This window comes from Halichoerus grypus, chromosome 4 (assembly GCF_964656455.1).
Source record: "Halichoerus grypus chromosome 4, mHalGry1.hap1.1, whole genome shotgun sequence".
NCBI classification, from domain to species: domain Eukaryota; kingdom Metazoa; phylum Chordata; class Mammalia; order Carnivora; family Phocidae; genus Halichoerus; species Halichoerus grypus.
The window spans coordinates 125,228,619-125,250,363 of NC_135715.1; the positions used below are offsets into that span (position 1 = coordinate 125,228,619).

The following is a 21,745-nucleotide window of genomic DNA, read 5'->3' on the forward strand; positions in this document are numbered from 1 at the left end:
AAAACCAGTTTTCTCCAAACTCACACCTCTTATCCTGTCTCAGATTTCTAATTGTTTCGTGTTTGTTAATTTTGCTTTCCCAAGTATGTTTTATAAAAGCCGTTTCTTTAAACTCATTCTCTACTGCCTTAACCCAGTAATGTGATTTTCAGTTATATAGTCAATACACTGACCTCACATAAAATCAAGAAAGAAGTAAAATACATTATCTTAAAATTCACTAGCAGTTACTCAGAGTTTGTTTAATGGTGAAAAAAATTACCATATATGTGATTTTAGAAAGCATGTGTTTAAATGGGGGTATGGTGTGTTATAGAGTGAAGAAAGTTAACATTTCAAAGGGAAAAGAAGAAACCCAAGGACTAGAGAAGTGTGAAGTAGAGTAAGAGACACGGTGTCATAAAAGCAGAGAAGTTAAAGGATTAGAAGAGAAAACAGGTATTGGAGAAGCTCTTAAAGGCATTCAGAAAGTTCAAGAAAACAGTTCGTTGGAATTTACGTGGTGGAGAGTGTTAACGAAGTGCAAAGAATCCAGTCCATATTTATTAAAGGGTAGATTAAGTGGTAGAATCTAAGATACTGGTTTTCCATTTAATAAATTTGACCATTACCAGAAAAAAGAGAATGAAGTTAATGGGTTTCGTAAAAGCCTCTTTAAGATGGGGGTACATCTGAGGGGATTATGATAACATAACAGACCAAATTCTAGGAATTTCTTAGAACTGTGCAGACCGTGCATGATGGGATAGCCATCTGGGGGTCTTTGTTGATAAACTGTTAAAAACGTTTCTAGTGTGAATAGCCACAAACATTTTCAGTGCTTTTTTGTTGGTTGAGTAAACCGAAGAGCATGAATGCAAAAGCAAAATTTGATGCCAAATCACAGAAGTTGCCATAAACACAGAAGTTCCCCTAGTGAGGACACTGCCTGTGCCTGAATTTCATTTGTTTCTGCTGCTACCATTTCTTAATTTTTCCTGGTGACTAGCCAGATTAGAACTATGAATGAAGACAAACTGGTCTTGCCCAGATGGTAGATGAGATATAGGTGACTTAGGTAAGTGGAGAAAATATTTAAGGGTTTGATGTGATGATCTGGTCTGCTCTGGTCTATCTTAGAATGAAAAAGATGTGCTTATTCTTTGTCATGGGGGTTTGCAACCTTAGTATATGCCTAAATCTACAGCTGCTCCTCATTTTCCAGATGGCATCTATGGCTGGGAGTACTTTTTACCATCTGCACTTCTCGAAGAGTTTGTGAACTCTCTCTTTTAATTATTGGAAATGGAAAAACTAATTGGTAAAGTGGTTAAATGATGTAAAAGATTTTAAAAATTAAGTTAGAGCTTTTTACATCCTATTTAACCTTTTAAATAAGATCAGTGTGTTTTGACTTTCATCTTTGCATACCTGCCATCTTTGATATTTGCAGTACTCCAGAATACTTTGTAATAACTGTTTGTACATTGAATGGTATTTTGAGCCAAGTTCCAAAACTCTTACCTCCTTGCAGTACTGTACTGTTTTTGACATGTGCATAGAGCAGCTAACACTGAATGAATGCAGAGTACAAACTTATGTGAATTGTTCCATTCACTCATCCAATAATGTTTTCAAGTTGGTAAGGTATAGTGTCATGATTTGTAAAAGTAATTCAGAAAAACAAACTTTTTATGTGTTGCTCCTGTTTCTATATATGTAAAACATTGAGATAGTGGGAGAAGCAATTTCCCACTTACGTAATACTTTTTTACTAGTTGAGCATAACAGGAGTGACATCTGACTCTGAAAATGAACATATTCTCTATCTAGGGAATTCTAGATTTGGAGTGTTATTAGCTTTTATTTTTCCTTCTTCCAGGTTTATGAGTCATAAATGTATTTTCTTAATGATGTGTTGTAAATAAGTATCCTCTAGTAATCAGTAGATACAGTACTTATTCACCATCTTTTCTTTTCAGGCAGGTTCTACTGGGGAAAATTCTCTAGATAGTTTGTCCATTTATAAAATTAGACACTTGCCATCTTTGCTCATTTTCAAGTTCTCTGTTTACAAAACTATTAAGAAGGTGTGAAATGCAGCCAAACTTCCCAGTTTATGGGAAATGTCTGATGATTGCATTTCCTACATGTTCATTGTTCACACATGAAGAAATTTGGCAGCTGCGAGATTATTAAGTTTAGAGTATCCAAATCTAACCCTCACTGGGATTTTGGTTTCCTGCTTTCCACCCCCACCATCTTACCCCTTTTGTAATCATATTTGTGGTAAGTGCTGTGGTGTTATTTCTTAAGGTTGATGATCCTTCAGTTTTCTGTGTTTTCCAGTTATCAGATGCTATGAATAAATCATAGACCAGGAGTTCACCTGATACAGAGAGAGTCCTGGCTTCAGACAGAAAATTACCCAAACTCTTAAGGAGGTTCCTTCTCAATAAAGAGGTTTTATGGTGGTGCCGTTGTTGAGAGAGGGGGCAGTGATGGTAGCTAATCTACATGCTGTAATTCTTTCGTAATTACTTGCTAGAAAATTTATGGTCATACACATAGGAGTTTGTAGCTAACTGAAAATAGTAGAAAATGGTTTGTGTATATTGTTTTGTTGATTTAATTTTTACTTGATTTGACTTTGAATTCAAGTAAGTTTTCCTATTGAAAACTTCAGATTACTCTGTTTCTTCATGATTACTAAAGATCAGTCATGGAAAAGTGAGATTTTTTTTTTTCCGAATACATGTACTACTTTTAGAGATTTAAATACGTAGAGTTATGAAGGGAGAAAACTATATGATTTGTTAAGTGGATCAAAAGGCAGCATCCTAAGAGCTGCTGATAGTTAAATAGATACTGGGTGTGCACGGGTTCAGTTGACCAAAAAAAGGAGACAAAGAAATGGGAAGTTGGGGCAGAGGTGTAATGAAAGTAGAACAAGGAAAAGAAGACAGAATAGGACTAGTTAGCACCATGGTGCCATAAGAACTGCCTCAGGTACTTCTCTCCTCCACTTTAGCCATCCCTCAAAGAATTCTGTAACAGTTTCCAGATGGGGAATACTACCATGTGGTGGTCCAGTTTGACATATTCAGTGTCTTTTACGTATTCCTTAAGTCTGTTTTCAAAATGATGGTGGTAGGGGCCTGGGTGGCTCAGTCAGTTAAGTGTCTGCCTTCGGCTCCGGTTGTGATCCTGGGGTCCTGGGATCGAGCCCCTCGTGGAGTCAGGCTCCCTGCTCAGCGGGGGGCCTGCCTTTCTCTCTGCCACTCCCCCTGCTTGTGCTCTCTCGCTCTCTCTCTCAAATAAATAAATAAAATTAAAAAAAAATACAATAAACATAAATGATGGCGGTAATAGTTTTTATTACACTGAAGGTTATTCTGAAGATTAGCAAACTTGCTTTTTTGTTTAGTAAGTCACTTGAATAAAAGGTTCTGTGAATGAAAATTATGATCACCGTTGTCCTCCGTGAGTGTTCTGTGGTGGGAAAAGTAAATTTGGAATTTGAAACTCTGTCCTTTGTGTCTCATTCACAGGCCGTAGAAGAAGAAGATAAGATGACAGCAGAACAGCTGGCAATAAAGAATGTCGGCAAGCAGGTGAGGTATACTGGAATAGGTTATGCCGTCGCACAATGACGTGCTCTTGTAGAGTTAAAACTGTGGGAGGGCCTGTACGATTTTTGTTTCCCTGTTTGTTCGCTCTACATTTTTCTTTTGTCCTGTAACTATGATGCTAATTTTAAAGGTCACTGAATTACTTGATGTCAAATTCTCTTTGCCATATATAGTGAAGTCACAAATAGATCTGTAAGATACTATCTTTAGTGAAAATGACTTACTAGAAATAAATCAAGAAACTTGTGTCCTGAGTTAATTATTCAGGTATTATTTTTACTTGAAATAATATTATCAGTGAAGATAATATAATGGTTTATTTCATATGTATCAGTTTTTTAAATGATACAGTTTGTCAGTATGTAGGCTTCAGTTTGTAGGTAATGTTCCTAAGAAGGCTGAGAGCCCCATTGGATTATAGTGAGTGAGGAGAAAGGGTTTTAAGTATTTGCTCTTTCACATTTCCAAGATGAAATATATATTTTAGTTCCTATTTTCTGAGGGTTGGGGGAACACACCAGCCAATTAAAAGAATCTACAGATTAATTAGACTGTTTTTTAAAGAATGTTGATTACATTTTTTTCATTTCATGGAACATGGTTATCATATTGCTGATGTTGGCAGAATCTTGATATTTCAGATGCAAGACACTAAGCTGTCTTTGCTTTCAGCCATCCTACCATATGCTCTGATCCCATCACATCTCACAAGCTATGTAGGTTTGGGCCAGGACCATTCTTGGATGGGAAATCTCTAAGAATCACCCAGCTGCCACAAGAAGTAATGTAGATAACTGAGGGAAGTGTGTTACCAGTTCACTACAAAACCAGTTACTCCAACAGAGCAGTAGGGGCAAAGGTCTGACTTAAATATCATAATTAGTGAAATTAAATCTCACTACATTCTGAATATTATAATTTAAAACAGCCAGAACCCTCCCCAAACAAAATGAAGTATAGTTCATCTTGTTCTCTCATCCTGTGTGATCTGGTTACCTTGTCTGTTCCCACTACTTACTGTAGTCCTAATATATATTATTAGATCACCAACTTGGAGTCTTGCACTTGATAGAACTCACTAACTGTTTTTTGAATAAATGACTCTGAGGCTACGATGTAGATTTTAGCAGTTAGCAACAAATAAAAGGTCTAAGTTAAAAGTGAAGCTGAAAAATATGTAATGGGCAAAGTCGAATAATCATCAGAATCATTTTTTTTAATCTAGCATTTAACTGGTTTAGCCTATTGCGTGGCAAAAGCAAAACTGTTTGTCTGTAATGGAATCAGATCACTATCTTTTACTCCTGCCAGTCTTTCTCAGACACTTTCACCTAAAATGTCCTAAGGCTTATTTCTGAAATAAAGAAAATTTAATATGTGGTCTAATTACTTGAAATTATTTGTAGCATGTTGCATCTCTGGGTTGTTTAAGGAAATCAAGCATGTATTGAAATTGTAATTTAGAAAAGAACAGCCAAGAAATAATTCCAGTGATGAGCATTTGTTTAAAGTTAGGAGTCTTGGGTATTTTAGCAATACCTATACAAAAATAATGCTTTAATTGAGAATTTTTTATTGTGTGCGATATATATATTTTAAAGCTTTCACATTTAGTTGAAATACTTCATTCAGCTCACCCTTAAACATAAATATAATTAAGCATTTTAATTTAACTTCATTTATTACAGTGTTATTTTAAGCCTCATTTTTAACTCAGATGTTTCAAATATAGATTTGATCAGGTTTCAGTTAAAAGATTGTACCTATATGCTTTTCTCTGATACTTTATTTTTTCAAAATAGCTGCAGAAAATATGTATTCTTAGCATTATTTTATACACATTATATACATGTAAATTATGTATATCTTAACATTGTATTTAGATTTTTAAACAACTAACAGTGGCTTTTGATCCAAGAGTATTTCCTGAATCATTTAAAGCACTTTTTCTTGAAATACTAAAATTATACAGGAATTAAATTTAAATTAAAATTGCAGAGGAAGTGATGAGAAAGAATTCACATTGAACTCTTACCTATTGGTACGTCTGCTTCGAGTAAAGAACCTCTTAGACAGTCAATAAATATGAATGGCAGAAAATATGCACACATACTTGGGCTTATGTACACTTATAAATGCTTATACTTTGTTTTTAAAAAATCAGATGCTGCGGCTGTATAGAATTCCTTGTTACTCTTTATAATTTCTGGTACAGAATCGAAGCATTGATTGTGTAAATAAGTTTTTTATTGTGTAATCTATTATTTTATCAGGTTTTATCTAAGAACATAACAATATATTAGGAAAATGAAATTGTAAAATATATATAAATTTAGGTTTGGCTTTCTTTACCAGTTTCATCAACTACTTAAACTAAGTAATTCTTCTATCAGTAATATGGTTCTTTTTTCTTTTTCTTTCCTTATTTTCTTATTTAGGACCCCAAACGTCATTTGGAGGAACATGTGGATGTACTTATGACTTCAAATATTGTCCAGTGTTTAGCAGCTATGTTGGATACTGTCGTATTTAAATAAAACAATGCAAAAAGCTATTGGTGATACTTTCAGCGTATATTCCTCTATTGTTCCTAATGCTCAAAATCAAGGGACCTCTGAAGGTGTGTTTGGTTAAATGTAAGACATCTGGCATCATTTGCAGTACTGTAACACCTTCAGTCTCGGTTGTGCAATTACTTCTGTTTCTTTAGTCAGGGTCTTTGCAGATTCCAAAGTTGTATAAGAATACATCAAAGTGGACAAATTTTGTTAAGATCCCATTTAATATTTGAAGAAATCAGTAACACAAATATATTTTGATTGTTGCTTACAAAATAAAATACATTTACAATCTATGTCTCCTGAGGTTTTTTGGCACTGGGTGGAATTGAGAGAGTAACATTTGACAGTGCTCTCAAAATCTCACACAAAGATATGTTTCTCTTTGCAATTTAAGATCTTACAACACATAAAACATCAGTGTGATAACAAAACTTCACAAATATAAAATGATCGCCATTAAGGAGTTGCTACCCCATTAGTGAGTAACCCAGAAAAAAATGTTGACATATTTTATTAAAAGTATCTGTCACAAATTAATATTGTATAGTCAGTATCTTAACATATTATACTTTCCAGGGTTTCAGAGGAGTACATTTAAGAAGAAAAAGGGAACAATATTAATTTAGACTTTATTATTTTTTTTAAAGAGTACATTCTACCAATGTGGAGGTTACCTGGAAGTTGCCTGCTTCAAACTCCACTAAACTTTTAGCTAAGACAGCCACAGAAGGTATATAATCTCTTCAAAGCAAATTAAGAAAAGGCACCATAATGTGAATTTAGTATCATGAGCACATAAGAAATAATTTTGTCACTGTTTTCTCTCATCTTTCCCCAATTAACTTAAAGTACTCAGTTTTCTGATAAAGACAAAAATTTGACTAATAGCAGGTTTTATAGATGACCTTATCCCTCAACCTGTTTCTAACCTGATATAATAACTGCCCCCATTAATAGTCATGGCACAGCACCATTCTGGGTATACCAAGGAGTATGGGAAAACATATGGAGACAGATTTAATTCTTGTCTGTATCCTTTGTGAAAATATGGTAAAATGTTTGTTTCTAAGGCTTCATTAAAAGAGGGTTTTACTTGGGGACTTGGAATTTAGACTTAACTCCTACTAGAGGTGGTAGGAATGTGTGGTAGACCAAATTACCGTCCTATTTGAACAATTCTAGGCTCTTACTGGTTGCCTAATGAACAATTACCAGAAACTAAAAGTAGAAATGGCTTAAATTCCCACTATGTTTCACAGTCTCTTTTTTGGTGGAATAAGAGGTATTCTGAGCATTTGCTTGTCCTGTGGCTTTTTCTCTTACATATAGTCATAGTATGTTTTATGTAGGACATGTAATATGTATTAATTTAATTGTTGAGATTACAACAGCTAACCATTTACAATTAAAATATAAGTGGAAGTTAGCAGAAGTTTTCCTTTTGCCTAATTTAATCTTGTGTGCAGACTTTTTGAATACATGATCTTTCCCTTTACATAAATAAGGTTCTATGATTTATTTCACAGATAATCATTAGAGCTAGTCAAGATTTTTTTCATACAGTGTGCCCTTAGAAGAAGGCCTCAATAATCCAGAGGCTATTCTCAACATTCCATTTGAAATACTTTTTTTTGTTTTTCATTTTAGTCTCCTGAAAACATCTCCTGAGAAGGCTTACACAATACCTGCCTTTTGCTCTTATTTGATCACCTCATTATCGTGGACTCCCCAAAACCAGTACCACTTTCTCCTACTTGGTTCATGTTGGAAACACTCCCAATTTCAAAACCTTACCAGGATCCCTCCTAGCAAAAACCTGCATTTTCTTTCGAGATTTGGAATGGATCAAAATTAGGATGCTCTGAGTCTCAATGAACACTTTTGTCCTGGAATGTACAGCTATTTTAGCAGCAGCCTGGTGGCTCAGGTCCAGTTAGGCATTGAAATGACTTATTTAATCACAAGCTCAGTAAGGTGTGTATGTGCTTATGTGGGCATCTTTACCCATCTCTTATGCAGCATTAAAGCAGCACAAGAACCCGAACTCCTGCTTGCCTCTAGTATAGACATGTCCCTGCTTTCCTCTTTGACTAACATGGGGCCATTGGAAGCTCCAGCCACACTATACAGTGTGATCTGCCTGGACCAGGAGCACCTGGCTCTTCTGGGAGCTCATTATATATAGAGAATCCAGGCCCCCACTTCAGACCTGAATCAAGAATCCTGGCATGGCTCATATGCACTTTAAAGTCTGAGAATCCCTGCTGCACACAAGTATGGCCCAAGAGCAGGTGTGCTGATCTTGAGGAAAGTGAGTTTTCCCTTTTGAGCATATGTAAGTTCAAGATATAGCCTGTAATGAGGAATCACTGAATTTAGTACTGATAATCTAAAGTCAGAATGCACATTTATCTCCTATTCCAATTCCTTAAAAGCTGAGGAAGTTTCACTCTATTCCTTTTCTATACTTTAACATTTCATTTTTGCATTCTTCATTCTTTAAAAAGTTAATTCAGGATGCCACGAATGAGAAAGCCTCAAGAGCCCAGGTGCAGTCTTGCCTTTTTGGCTGCCTACTTAAGGCTCTTGGCCCACTGAGAAAGGGGCGGAGGGTAACCTTGGAAGCAGGGGACAGAGAGGCCCTCAGAGACAAAGAAGTTAATGATCGAAGGAAGGAGAAAGCAAGACTAGCCAAAATTGGGCAAAAACCTCTCAGGAGAATGGTGGTGGAAGGTAAAGGGCAGAAATACCAAGTGTCAAATAGTGTCATAGCTACTGTCCCCTCCCCCGCGCCCCGAAGCCTCAACAGCCAAGGCCCTGCTTGTTGATGAAGCTTCATGGCCAGGAGCTGAGCTTTGCTTCCGAAAGGAAAAAATGGGTCTGGCTGTATTTTTCTCTCCGAAAACTGTCTCGGCTTCAGTCGGACATCTGGTCACCCACTTGTCCAGCCCAGGGCCGTCCGCGCTGGGCCTGGCTCGCGGCGCCCTGCTGGAGGCGCAGCTGGTGCCCTCTGCAGCCAAGGCGCCCAGCCCGCCTCGGGGACTCAGGCTGGGCTCCGCGCTGACCGTTCGGTCCACGGAGGCAGCGCTCTTTAAAAAGGCGTCCGCCTAGGCGGAAGTCGAGTCTGGTTAACCCCTCTCTGCCCAAGTCCAGGACCCACCCAATGTCCCCAGCGCCGCTCTCCGTCAGGGAGGTGCCGAGGCCCGAGGAGGGCTGACGCGCCCTCTCGAAGGCTTCGGCGGCACCGGGCGGAGGTTCCCGGGCCGTGCCTCTGCCACTGGAAGAGTGTTGCCCCCGGCGTCTGCGCCAGCGCGGCTCTCTCCACGCTCCCTGAGCCTCCCGGGCGGCGGCTGCCTCTCGGGACCGCCGAGGAGCTGGGCAGCCTACGCTCAGGCCGCTCGGGGACGTTAGACAATGGACCAGAGCCGGGCGGATGGCCGGGCGCGGGGAGGGCCGCTCGGCTGCCAGCCCTAGCAGTGCTCGGCGCGGAGCCCGCCCGCCTGTCGGCCAGCCTGCGGGGCCCAACTGAGCTCCCGCCGCGCTCCTCCTCCTCCTTCCCGCGCGGCTCGGCGTCCCGGGGAAAGCCGCAGGAGGGCAGATTGGCGGGTGCCGCCGCCGGAAGCAACTTGGGGCGGATAAAGCCTCTGTGCTCTCGGCCCTCTGGTCCAGGCGCAGGGCTGGGTTCCTCTCTAGAGCCAGTACTGGGAGATTTCTTCCGACATCTCAGGGTCGCTTTGGGCCTCGTGCTATTTATTTGTGCCAACATCCTTTTAAATTGGTTATTTTCTCTATTCCTCCGTTGATTCTTCCTCATTTTAAACTTACTGGCATGGTTTTTTTTCCCTCCCCTCCAGATTATATAAACGTTGCACACACACACACACACACACACACACACACACACGTCTTCGGTATCGATCACTGCGTTGACACCACTTCCACTCTGTCTCCCCAGATCAGCGCTTCCAGCGAACCCATTTGCACGAGGACTCGGCCCTTTCTTTTCCTGGCGAGGCTTTTGAACCTTGTCGCCAAGCCAGTACCTCAGAGAGAAGGAAGTGCAGTGGGACGCGCGGCATGCATGGCGCCTGCCCCCAGTTAGATGCTCTTCAGATAATCTGCAACCAAGCTCGCTGATAAAATATTTAGTAAAGACCTCGTAAACATCACTGCAAATACATTAAAGCACTTCAGCCCGACAGCTTATGATTATTTCAAAACTTAAAAAGGTGATCATGGATTGTCACTGTTTCTGTGCTCAAGCAAGAAACCGAACCTTCCCGAGGTGGGTGGATGGGTGGGTGAGTTGCAGCTTTTCGCCCCCACTTCTCCCCCCTCCCGCTCACTTTCATCGCTGTGGCTCTCAGCAGCAGTGATTTATTTATTTATGTATGTAGTTAAAAAGGTGTGCGTGGTGGGGGGGGGAGGCGGTTTGCCGAGGACACGCAGGACCTGCTCACAAAGGACTGGCTCAGGTGTTATGTGCTTCTGTATTAACTGGAAAAGACAGACTCTGGAACTTTTACAGGGCGAGAAGAGGCCACCGGCTCGCGCTTTGTATACTTTGCACTTGAAATCGTTACATTCAACTGAATATTTGGCTCATTCAGATCCGAAAAGTCTCCTAGCATCATCGAATTCCCTCCTCCGCCCCTCGGCTGGAGAGGAGGGAGGTGGGGGGGAAGGTAGGGAAATGTTTAGTAAATTGCACATCTTTGAATCTTCCTAAAGCAGTGGTCACAAAGCTTAAAGGTGACACAACAGTGCTCACGTAAAGCCAACACACATTCCCCACCCCCCAAGCCAACAATAAAATCATCCCCTTCAATTTGCCATGATCGTCGCGACCAGGAGCCAGGTGATTATCCTAATTAATGTCTATCTAATTAAATTACTGTCAGCAGTTAACCAATGGCAGGAGCCGTTTCATCGGCTGCACAAGCAGCAAGATCAAAAGTGAGCCTTTTCTGATTGCTGCATAGTGTCAATTGGCCAATCTCTTCTCCCAGGGGAAAAAAAAAAGTAAATCAAACCTTTGAGAAGCATTTGCTGGTTGAAGTGCTTTCTGTCTAGTGAGGGGGTCTGTGGATTTCTAGTTTATGATAAATAGGACTTTAAAAACCAGGGACAGGAGGGCGAGTGTTCAGGTTCTAGAGCTATGCAGCTGGAGCACTGCCTTTCTCCTTCTATCATGCTCTCCAAGAAATTTCTCAATGTGAGCAGCAGCTACCCACATTCAGGCGGATCTGAGCTTGTCTTGCACGATCATCCCATTATCTCGACCACTGACAACCTGGAGAGAAGTTCACCTTTGAAAAAAATTACCAGGGGGATGACGAATCAGTCAGATACAGACAATTTTCCTGACTCCAAGGACTCACCAGGGGACGTCCAGAGAAGTAAACTCTCTCCTGTCTTGGACGGGGTCTCTGAGCTTCGTCACAGTTTCGATGGCTCTGCTGCAGATCGCTACCTCCTCTCTCAGTCCAGCCAGCCACAGTCTGCGGCCACTGCTCCCAGTGCCATGTTCCCGTACCCCGGCCAGCACGGACCGGCGCACCCCGCCTTCTCCATCGGCAGTCCCAGCCGCTACATGGCCCACCACCCGGTCATCACCAACGGAGCCTACAACAGCCTCCTGTCCAACTCCTCACCGCAGGGCTACCCCGCGGCCGGCTACCCCTACCCACAGCAGTACAGCCACTCCTACCAAGGAGCCCCGTTCTACCAGTTCTCTTCCACGCAGCCCGGACTGGTACCCGGCAAAGCGCAGGTGTACCTGTGCAACAGGCCCCTCTGGCTGAAATTTCACCGCCACCAAACGGAGATGATCATCACCAAACAGGGAAGGTAATGCTACATTCTTGGCAGTCGCTGCTCCAGGCACGGCCCGGGGGCAAGAGCGCTGGGTTGTGACTAACCCCGGTAGCGATGTTTTGGGGTCGGGAGCGGAGTGGAAGGCGCTCTGGTGCGCCCTGGAGTTGACTGGTTTTGGAAAAAGGGGAAAGTGGAAGGTATAACCGCCGCGGTGATGTTGGTAAGGGGGTTCCCGCTCTAGAAAGGTGGTCAGAGAACCAGTCAAGGGCTGGAGAAAGGCGAAAGAGAGGGAGAGTCCCGGCCTGCGGCTGGGAAATTGTAGGGACGCATCAAAGCCCGGAACCAAGGGCAGGTGGAGGTGCGGGTCGCCAACCTCACTCTCCACCTGGGCAGTGACACCTGCCGACTCCCCACTCCACAGCTCACCCGCCGATCTCCCCGACTTCAGCTTCACTTCTTTTCCTCCCCCACCACCCCTTCTCTAACCCAGCAAACATTCGCTCATCGACGCTGGAAGAACAAGTTTTGCTTTGCTATCTGGCGCCGCGCTTCTTGCATTTAATCTTTAACATTTATGTGTTTTTTTTTCTCTTGTTTTCTCTCCCCCCCCCTTTAATTTAAATAGGCGCATGTTTCCTTTTTTAAGTTTTAACATTTCTGGTCTCGATCCCACGGCTCATTACAATATTTTTGTGGATGTGATTTTGGCGGATCCCAATCACTGGAGGTTTCAAGGAGGCAAATGGGTTCCTTGCGGCAAAGCGGACACCAATGTGCAAGGCAAGTCCTTCCAATTAACACATTTTCCTGACACTTATTTAGGTGAGAATGATTAATTAAAGCCTTTGTGGACTGGCTCGAGAGACTTTTAAAACGATCGGCCAATGACTTCTAAAAGGAAACGAAGGGGATAGGGGGACAGACTGAGCAGCGAGAAGGGGGAGGATTATGCAAAAGCTATTTTAATCATCTCCAGTTAATAGGAAGAAAGCGAGGCCTAAAAAACCCCCAGCTAATGGGCCTCACTGTGGAATAAGGTGTGTGTGTGTGTGTGTGTGTGTGTGTGTGTCCTACGCGGTGAGGAGTTGGGACTGGGCAGTGCCCGGGGCATATGTAAACAACGTATTTCTTTCTCTAGGAAATCGGGTCTATATGCATCCGGATTCCCCCAACACGGGGGCTCACTGGATGCGCCAAGAAATCTCTTTTGGAAAATTAAAACTTACAAACAACAAAGGAGCTTCAAACAACAATGGGCAGGTCAGTGGCTCAAGCGCTCCTGCCCCCCACCCCACCCTCTCTCTTCTCTCTCTCTCTCTCTCTCACACACGTACGTCCCTCGCTAACATCCAGTCCGTTGGTTTAAATCAGCATGAGAAACTGGACATATGTTTCTTTGCTACATTAAAAAGACTTTTTAAAAATTCTATTTCCACCCTCCTATAAAGTTGTTCTTGCCCCCCGCCCAATTCCCGAGTGCCCGACCTTCCCAAGTACTGTACAAATACTTGATTGATTGATTTCGAAAAGGAAACCCACAGGATCTGGGGTTGTAAAAATCTTTGTTCCTCCTAAAAGGAGGGCTAGGCGGATCGGGAGGCCCTGACGACCAGGCAGTCGGGTTCGGTTTTCCTCCGGTGCTCCGGTGATCCTTGCTCCCGGAGGAACCAGGGCTGGTCTTGCCCCAGCTAGCCAGTCACCTGCCCGGCGAGTCCCACGGTCAGTTAGCCGGGGCGGCGGGCTCCAGCCAGCCCCGGCACGGCCCGCGGCCCCAGCCCAGCGCACACTGACCGCGCTAACGCGCCGCCCCGCGCTCCCCTTTCTCTCCGCCGGACAGATGGTGGTTTTACAATCCTTGCACAAGTACCAGCCCCGCCTGCATGTGGTGGAAGTGAACGAGGACGGCACGGAGGACACCAGCCAGCCTGGCCGCGTGCAGACATTCACTTTCCCCGAGACACAGTTCATCGCCGTCACCGCCTACCAGAACACCGATGTAAGGAGGCCTGGGGGCTGGGCGCGCGGCGGGCGGCTCCGACTTCTCCCGGCACCTGCCCGCAGCCCCCGCCATCCCCGGCTCGGGCACTAACATCAGCAACAGCTGGCTCTGCTGCGCCAAAAGGGCGGAGGGCTAGGGGCCTGCTGGGCACCTTCCCTGAATACCTTGCCGGTGGGGAAACGCTTCCTATTCATCTCCATCGCGGGTCACACGGGCCACCGTTGAGGGGCCCAGGATTTCTAGGGCCTTTTCTTTTGGGAATTTTAATTTAGTTCTCAAACTAGAACAGATTTAAATCTGCTTTCTCCCTCTCCCTCTCTTTCGCGCTCTCTCTCTCTCTCTTTTTTTTTTTTTTTTTTTTTTGAGTCCTTCTTCCATTTAGAAAACAAGCAGATTTCCCCCTGCATTTTATTATTGGCAAGCTTTGGCATTATCTAAAAATAAATAAATAAATAAATAAATAAATTAAAGTCTCAGAACTGATGGCTGAAATAAACAAACATCACTTTTTGGGTGATCAAAAGCACAGACACATTCACATATCTAAAAAGTACAATAAATCAAATTACCGGAAGCTGTGGAGCGAGTTTTTTTTAGCACTTGAACCTCTTCAGCATTTGCAAGTTCGCCAAAACTTATTTTACTTCTGTTGATTTGACTACTAGGAGTGACGGTGGATTTTTTTAAAAAAACTTAAATGAAAGAATCAAAAATGAAAATATGCATTTATTTTAAATTAAAGCTGATTTTAAGATGCAGTTATGGGTTCTTGAGGCTGTGAATCAGAAGTGACCAACTTTTAAAAATGTGGTGAAACACTTAAAATAGGCAACATTTGGTGATGAATTCAAGTGCCCCTTAAAGATTTCTGCCTTTTTGTAACAAGCATTTTTAAAATGTGCATTTTAACTGACTTAGAACACGTGGGAGAGCTAATTGAAAGCAATCCTTTAGTGTTAGGCATCATTAATTTAAACATGTTTCTCATAACTTTCATGATACTTTCTCTTTTTTCCCTTTCTATTCATTCCCTCAAATTTTTCAGGTAGGGAAACCTTGCTACTTAATGAAATTGTGGGCCATAGGCCCCTGTAAAAAGTGGTGTTATATTCGTAAACACCTAATCCACCTACACAGAAGGTGAGACCGTATTAATTTTTTTTTTTGTCTTTTCTAGATTACACAATTGAAAATAGATCACAACCCCTTTGCAAAAGGATTTCGGGATAATTATGACACGTAAGTAATTTTGCACCTTCCTTCTCAAATAGTTGTGGAATTGGGCTTTAGGTCAAAGGTGGATTGTTGTGTACAAGGCTTTTGGAAGCTCGAGTGTGTGAAGACAAGGCTGTTTCTAAGGTTTTCCCTTGCCCTTTTATGGGCTCCCCTTCTTTCTGGTGACTTTCTGGCTTGGTGCTTTTGTGGTTTTGGTCAAAGATTTCCTCCACTTATTTTTATCTTTCTTATGAATTACAAAGTTGTTGGCGGGCCTCTGGGGCTGGCTGGCTGGGGAAGCTGCCCTGGTTCCTGGGTGTGGGAGCTGTATGTGGCGCTGCAGATGCTCAGCTCAGATTGTCTGTGTCTGAAACCGCCCGATTCTGCAGGAAAGTGCATGTGGCTCTGGCAGTTGTTACATACTCCTTGGCATATGTGACTTTTATTTACCCATTTCCAAGTTTTGTGTAATAGCTTTTCCTGTGCAAGTTTACTATGGACTGAATAAAAATGTGCACCCACTGTAGGCAAGGTCATGAGCAGAGCCACTGTTACAGTTATTTCGGGCTTTGGGAAGGACCCAGGTGTTGTTGCTGTGTATTATTTATAAGCTTCAAAAGAAAAGTATTTCCTTTTATCTTTTGCATCTAGGCGTGTTTTAATTAAATGTGTTGGTACCCTTTTCTCCGGGCCTCCCTTACTTACCTCCATGTCTTTTCTATCAAAATGATGTTCTCTGGGGGCAACAAGAGATATAAACTTAGTGCTTTCTGGGCTTGTTCTAGTATTCTTGCTCAGAGTTCAGATATAGTGCCCAAGAGTTCAGATAGTGTTATATAGCAAAATCTAAATCTGGATCGTTGGGATTCCCCCCCCTTTTATTCTGACCATAAAAAGGAAGACTACATAAATTTTAATTTTATGGCTTGCATTAAGTGCCTGGGATAGAGCTACAAAGTTGAAGTTGTCTTTGACCAGAAATAGATTAATTTTATGGAGAAGTAAGGGTGGGCTGCTTCTATTCCATCTCCAGGTAGATAACAAAGTTTCCTCCTGATATTTTTTATAACAAATTGAAAAGAGAGTCATTGATATTTCTGCCCATAACTGTCATGTGCCTCCCTTAAAAGTAGTTTTGAGGAAGCAAGGCTCATCAAGATGATACCCCAGAATAAAAACTCAGCTTTTCTAGTCCTCACAATCTAAAAATGTGGACCCGGCACTGTGGAAAGTGTGTGGCCCAGGAGACCAGAGATACTGGTCTCTGTACTAGGGGGCCTTGTAGGTTTTGAGCTTTTAATTCTGTTGCGAACATCTGTTCCAAAGCATTTTATTTTGCACAAATCAATTCGGTAATCCCAAGTGGTTTGGGACCTGGATGGGCATCTAAACTGTATCTTTTGCAGGCTGCTTTTTTCTTTTTAAACTATTGTGATGGCAAACAGAGAAGATATTTGCACCTTGCTGGTTATGTTCCCTTCCTGCCTCCCTCTACTTATTTGAAACTGGAATTAAATTTCAGGAGGGAAGTTTTGTGTGGTAAGCAGAATGGACCTGGGCAGCAGCATCACCCTCACCCGACCTCCTCTGGCTGACTCCTGTAGGAAAAGCCACTTCTTTTTGATTCTTAAACTGTATATTTTCCATAAAAGCTTCTTTATCTATACAAATGGAGACCTTAGTTATTAGGGGACAGGGGAGAGCAAAATGGCTTATGCCACCCACCCTATCCCCTTTTATGTTGATATTTTGGGCATGGCTCACTTTTGGAGAAACAGGGTGAGCAATAAGAGTTCAGGGGGACTAGAAGGTTGCTTGGCCATTCCCCAGGGAATCTCCTCCCCAAAGGATTAAGGTCTGACAAGACTGAGGCTCTCTCTCAAAACACTGTGTTGATTAAAGATTAAAACATTTATGTGTGAGCTAAATAAAAAGGGAGGCATGTGTCTATGTGTAGAAGAAAACACTTCTACCAATCTTGATCCAATCTCTGGTTCTCTCTCAATTCTAATGGGATTTTCTAGGCCCAGGGCCTAGAGTTAATCATTATTTCACCTAAGGTGATTCCCAGTAACACAGTTACCGTCTGTGGGCAAGTTATTTAACTTCCCCTTGCCTCAGTTTTCTCATCTGTAGGGTGGGATAATAATGCTACATAACTGGGAGGATTGTTGTGATGGTTAACGAAATTACTATCTGTACAGTCCTAGACAACGGTGCCTGGCACATCGTCAAGTTGTATAAGGGTTAGCTTGGAGGAGACTGATAATCACTGTAAGAGTTTGCCCCCCAGGTAGTTTTTGGCGTTTTTTTGTTTTGCTTTTTGTCTTTTTTAAAAATTTTTTTTAATTTTTATTTTATTATTATTATTATTATTATTATTATTATTATTATTATTTACCAGTAACGGTTCAAAAGCTTGGAAAAAGAGTAGAGAACCCTTTTTCTTGGAGCACCTGGCTGGCTCAGTCAGAGCATGTGACTCTTGATCTTGGGGTCGACTAGATCTCGGGTGGTCAGTTCAAGCTCCCGCGTTGGGCATGGAGCTTACTTTACAAAAACAAAACAAAACAAAAAAACCTCTTCTTTGTAAAAGAATTTTATTGATTGATGACTTTGTTTCCAAGTAGTAATTCTTATTATTGGTAGAGGTGGGGGTTAAAGGATCCCACGGGGGAAACAATGGACAGTAAGTACTGTGGAGGCTTCCAGCAGCAGTCCTCAAGTCTCAAGACTGGTGAAGGCCAGTCTTTTTTGATTACTACCTGGATAGCCTGCGTGTGTATCAGATGGAAGAAAGTGTTCTTCAAAGAGTGAAGAAATGGGTATCTCGTTTAGAAATTTTGCTCAGAAACTCTCACTGCACAGAAAAGGCCCACTGGGCAAGTAACACCTTAGTCCCTGGGCAAATCTGCCCTAATGTTTATGCAGACCTTGGAGAAGTGGGATGAGAAGCCCTGCTGCGCTCCGCTCTCTGATCCCCTGTACAGTTGGCGAGAGAGAGCGAGGGGACAGGGAAGCCTTCCTCTTGATCTGTGTTTTGCCTAGGTCCCTGAACGACAAACCGACCTCTTTACAATTTCACGATTTATTTTATTTTGGGGAGGACGCAAGTCTGTGACCTTTTGTCCGTCTCCGCCCTGGACCGCAAGTTACAGACGGAGAGTGTGGGGGTGGGCGAAAAGTGGAGGTGGCCTTCCCTTTGCCTCCCGAGGGGACCTCTCTGCCACCCCTCGGTTCTCTCTCTCTCTCCTTCCCTCGCAGGATCTACACTGGCTGCGACATGGACCGCCTGACCCCCTCGCCCAACGATTCCCCGCGCTCGCAGATCGTGCCCGGGGCCCGTTACGCTATGGCCGGCTCTTTCCTGCAGGACCAGTTCGTGAGCAACTACGCCAAGGCCCGCTTCCACCCGGGTGCGGGCGCGGGCCCCGGGCCGGGCACGGACCGCAGTGTGCCCCACACCAACGGGCTGCTGTCGCCGCAGCAGGCCGAGGACCCGGGCGCGCCGTCGCCGCAGCGCTGGTTTGTGACACCGGCCAACAACCGGCTGGACTTCGCCGCCTCGGCCTACGACACAGCCACGGACTTCGCGGGCAACGCGGCCACGCTGCTCTCCTACGCGGCGGCGGGCGTGAAGGCGCTGCCGCTGCAGGCGGCGGGCTGCACCGGCCGCCCGCTCGGCTACTACGCCGACCCGTCGGGCTGGGGCGCGCGCAGCCCCCCGCAGTACTGCGGCGCCAAGTCGGGCTCGGTGCTGCCCTGCTGGCCCAACAGCGCCGCGGCCGCCGCGCGCATGGCGGGCGCCAACCCCTATTTGGGCGAGGAGGCCGAGGGCCTGGCCGCCGAGCGCTCGCCGCTACCGCCCGGCGCCGCCGAGGACGCCAAGCCCAAGGACCTGTCCGACTCCAGCTGGATCGAGACACCCTCCTCCATCAAGTCCATCGACTCGAGCGACTCGGGGATTTACGAGCAGGCCAAGCGGAGGCGGATCTCACCCGCCGACACGCCGGTGTCCGAGAGCTCGTCGCCGCTCAAGAGCGAGGTGCTGGCCCAGCGGGACTGCGAGAAGAACTGCGCCAAGGACATAGGCGGCTACTACGGCTTCTACTCGCACAGCTAGGCCGGCCCTGCCCGCCCGGCCCCGCGCCCCGCCGCCGCCCGGCCCCCCAGCCAGCCCCTCGCAGCTCTCCCCAGCTCTTCCTCCCCACGGCCCACCTCGCGCACCCCCTCCTGTTATCTGGCCCTCGAATACCGTCTGCAACGAATAAGCACAGGTCTCCGAGTGCGATTTTAACCTTTTTTTGCACAGCAGTTTCTGCAGTTAGCACACCGACCTTCAACTTTGCTGTAAACCTTTTGGTTTTCCTCCTTACTCTCCTTCTGTGAAGTTATACTCCTAACAAGCCTCCTCCCTCTCGTCTTTTTCTCACCCTCTCCTTCTCTTTCTTGTAATGAAACTCTTCACCTTTAGGAGACCTGGGCAGTCCTGTCAGGCAGCAGCGATTCCGACCCTCCAAGTCTCGGCCTCCCCATTAAACCGTAGGATGTTGACTCTAGAACCTGGACCCACCCAGCGCGTCCTTTCTTATCCCCGAGTGGATGGATGGATGGATGGTAGGGATGTTAATAATTTTAGTGGAACAAAGCCTGTGAAATGACTGTATATAGTGTTAATTTATTGTACCGAATGGCTAGTTTTTATTTTCATCGTCAAGGCACAAAACCAGTTCACGCTTAACCTTTCCATTCTTTTCCTTTCTTTGCCATTTTCTCCACCCCCCCCTCCACTTTAAAAAATTGCCTTGTGAGATAATTAACAATATTCTAAGAGGCTCTGGAAACGTGAAATACTTGATAGATAATGATGGGTTTCTCACTTCTCTTCAATCCGTTGCATGAAATAATTACTCTGTGCCCTAATGCACACAAATAGCTAAGGAGAATCCGACCAAACACCTGTAAAGGATAGGTGTCTGTTCATAGGCAAGTCCATTAAGTGGCATGATGCCTGCAAAGAAAAGTTAACTGGAGTTGTATGTCCCACCCCAACCCCCCCTCCAATAGAATAGCTCTACATCAGCAATATTATTTTGCCTTATTTGTTTTTCCCCAAAGTGCCAAATCCATTACTGGTCTGTGCAGGTGCCAAATATGCTGACAAACTGTTTCTGAATATCTTTTCAGTCCCCCCTCCACCTTTATATGCTGTAAATCTTTGTAATGAATATTCTACTAATGATATAGATGACTGAATTGTTGGTAACTATAGTGTAGTCTAGTGAAGATAAATTGTGTGAGTTGTATATTTTACTGCATTTTAGTTTTGAAAATGATTTCCCTGCCACCTAGAAACAGCTGAAATTTGACTTCCTTGGGAAAACACTAGCATTAATGCAAGTAAGACTGGTTTTTTCCCCCCTCTAAGTCTTGTTATATTTGATAAGGAGCATTAATCCCCCTGGAAATAGATTAGTAGGATTTCTAATGTTGTGTAGCAAACCTATACTTTTTTTTTGTATTTTAAAATTAATGTGAAATATGCATCATACACAATATTCAATCTAGATTCCAGTCCATGGGGGGATTTTTCCTAATAGGAATTCAGGGTCTAAACGTGTGTATATTTTGGCTCTTCTGTAAATCTAATGTTGTGATTTTTATATTTGTTTCGTTTTGTCTGTGAACTGAATAATTTATACAAGTACACACTCCATTGAGAAACGTTTTGTTTTTTGCTCGTTTGTATCGTCTGTGTATAACAAGTAAATAAATCTGGTAAAACGCTATGGTGTTTGAAAGCAGTTTACAGTTTGAAAATATTTTATTATAGGTGATTACTTTTAAGGGTTAAGGAAGAATAGCCCGTCCCCACTTGAATATGGGGCAGTCTGTGTAATGGGAATCGTGTCCCATTTCCCACTTAAATTTGTTTTATAGCACTACCAGTAATTACTTTTTCCTTCTTATTTACAAGTAACTTAGTTCCCTATGAATCAAGTTTCACTTTGTTGCACTTTTTTTCCCCCCAGGAAGATGTAGGCACTTCCTCATCGTAGCTATCTGATTTTCTCTGAAGTCGGAAATAATGCAAGCAGGAAAAGGAGGGTCTTAAATAAGGACTTAAGAATTTCTTTAAATTTCACAGGCGGGAGGCTTTGGGCAAGAGTAGGATGTAATTGAAATGCGTGTCAGAATAGGCTGTTGACCACCGCTTTAGGCAGATGTCGAAAATCCCGGTCTTTAAATACGAGGCCTTGGAGATGTGTGGCGAATCTGTAACTGCAAACACAGAATGGCCTATATTTCTTGAGCGGGATGTTTCAGGGGGGTTGGGCGGGGTTGGAGTGGGGTAAGGACTCATAGAACAAACTCGGAATGGTCGGTATTTAAGCATTGAGCTTAAAACTTGCTTTGGGAGGTATCTGGGGGGTACCACTCCATCTCTTCTACAGTGGAATTCCTGTACCAGTCCTGCCCAGGCCAGATTCCCATCCCTTGAGAACAAATGCAGAAACGTGGATATCCCAGCTTGGGGGGTG

General features: G+C 43.5%; 2 protein-coding genes across 4 annotated transcripts in view; both read left to right on the forward strand.

The window, feature by feature from the left end:
• The window catches only part of PSMD14 (proteasome 26S subunit, non-ATPase 14), a 101,898-nt gene extending 95,433 nt beyond the window's left edge, over positions 1-6,465 (forward strand). For all 3 annotated transcript variants that reach the window (XM_036116761.2, XM_036116760.2, XM_036116762.2), the window contains 2 exons: positions 3,531-3,593; positions 6,050-6,465. In XM_036116761.2, the coding sequence (XP_035972654.1) occupies positions 3,531-3,593; positions 6,050-6,148 (162 nt within the window). In that variant the 3' untranslated portion in view covers positions 6,149-6,465. The remainder of the gene's footprint in view (positions 1-3,530; positions 3,594-6,049) is intronic.
• Positions 6,466-10,835: 4,370 nt separating this feature from the next.
• On the forward strand, positions 10,836-20,992 carry TBR1 (T-box brain transcription factor 1). Its single transcript, XM_036116758.2, has 6 exons — positions 10,836-12,022; positions 12,615-12,769; positions 13,128-13,249; positions 13,827-13,985; positions 15,166-15,227; positions 18,468-20,992. The coding sequence occupies exons 1-6, from the start codon at positions 11,331-11,333 to the stop codon at positions 19,324-19,326; spliced, it is 2,049 nt and encodes a 682-aa protein (XP_035972651.1). The 5' UTR covers positions 10,836-11,330; the 3' UTR covers positions 19,327-20,992.
• Positions 20,993-21,745: the final 753 nt, after the last annotated feature.

Bases quoted from the DNA above. Each gene is read 5' to 3' on its own strand.
- TBR1 (XM_036116758.2), top strand. From the start codon at position 11,331: ATGCAGCTGGAGCACTGCCTTTCTCCTTCTATCATGCTCTCCAAGAAA. The intron at 12,023-12,614 runs GTAATGCTACAT...TAATTTAAATAG, and splicing joins ATCATCACCAAACAGGGAAG to GCGCATGTTTCCTTTTTTAA. The intron at 12,770-13,127 runs GCAAGTCCTTCC...TTCTTTCTCTAG, and splicing joins AGCGGACACCAATGTGCAAG to GAAATCGGGTCTATATGCAT.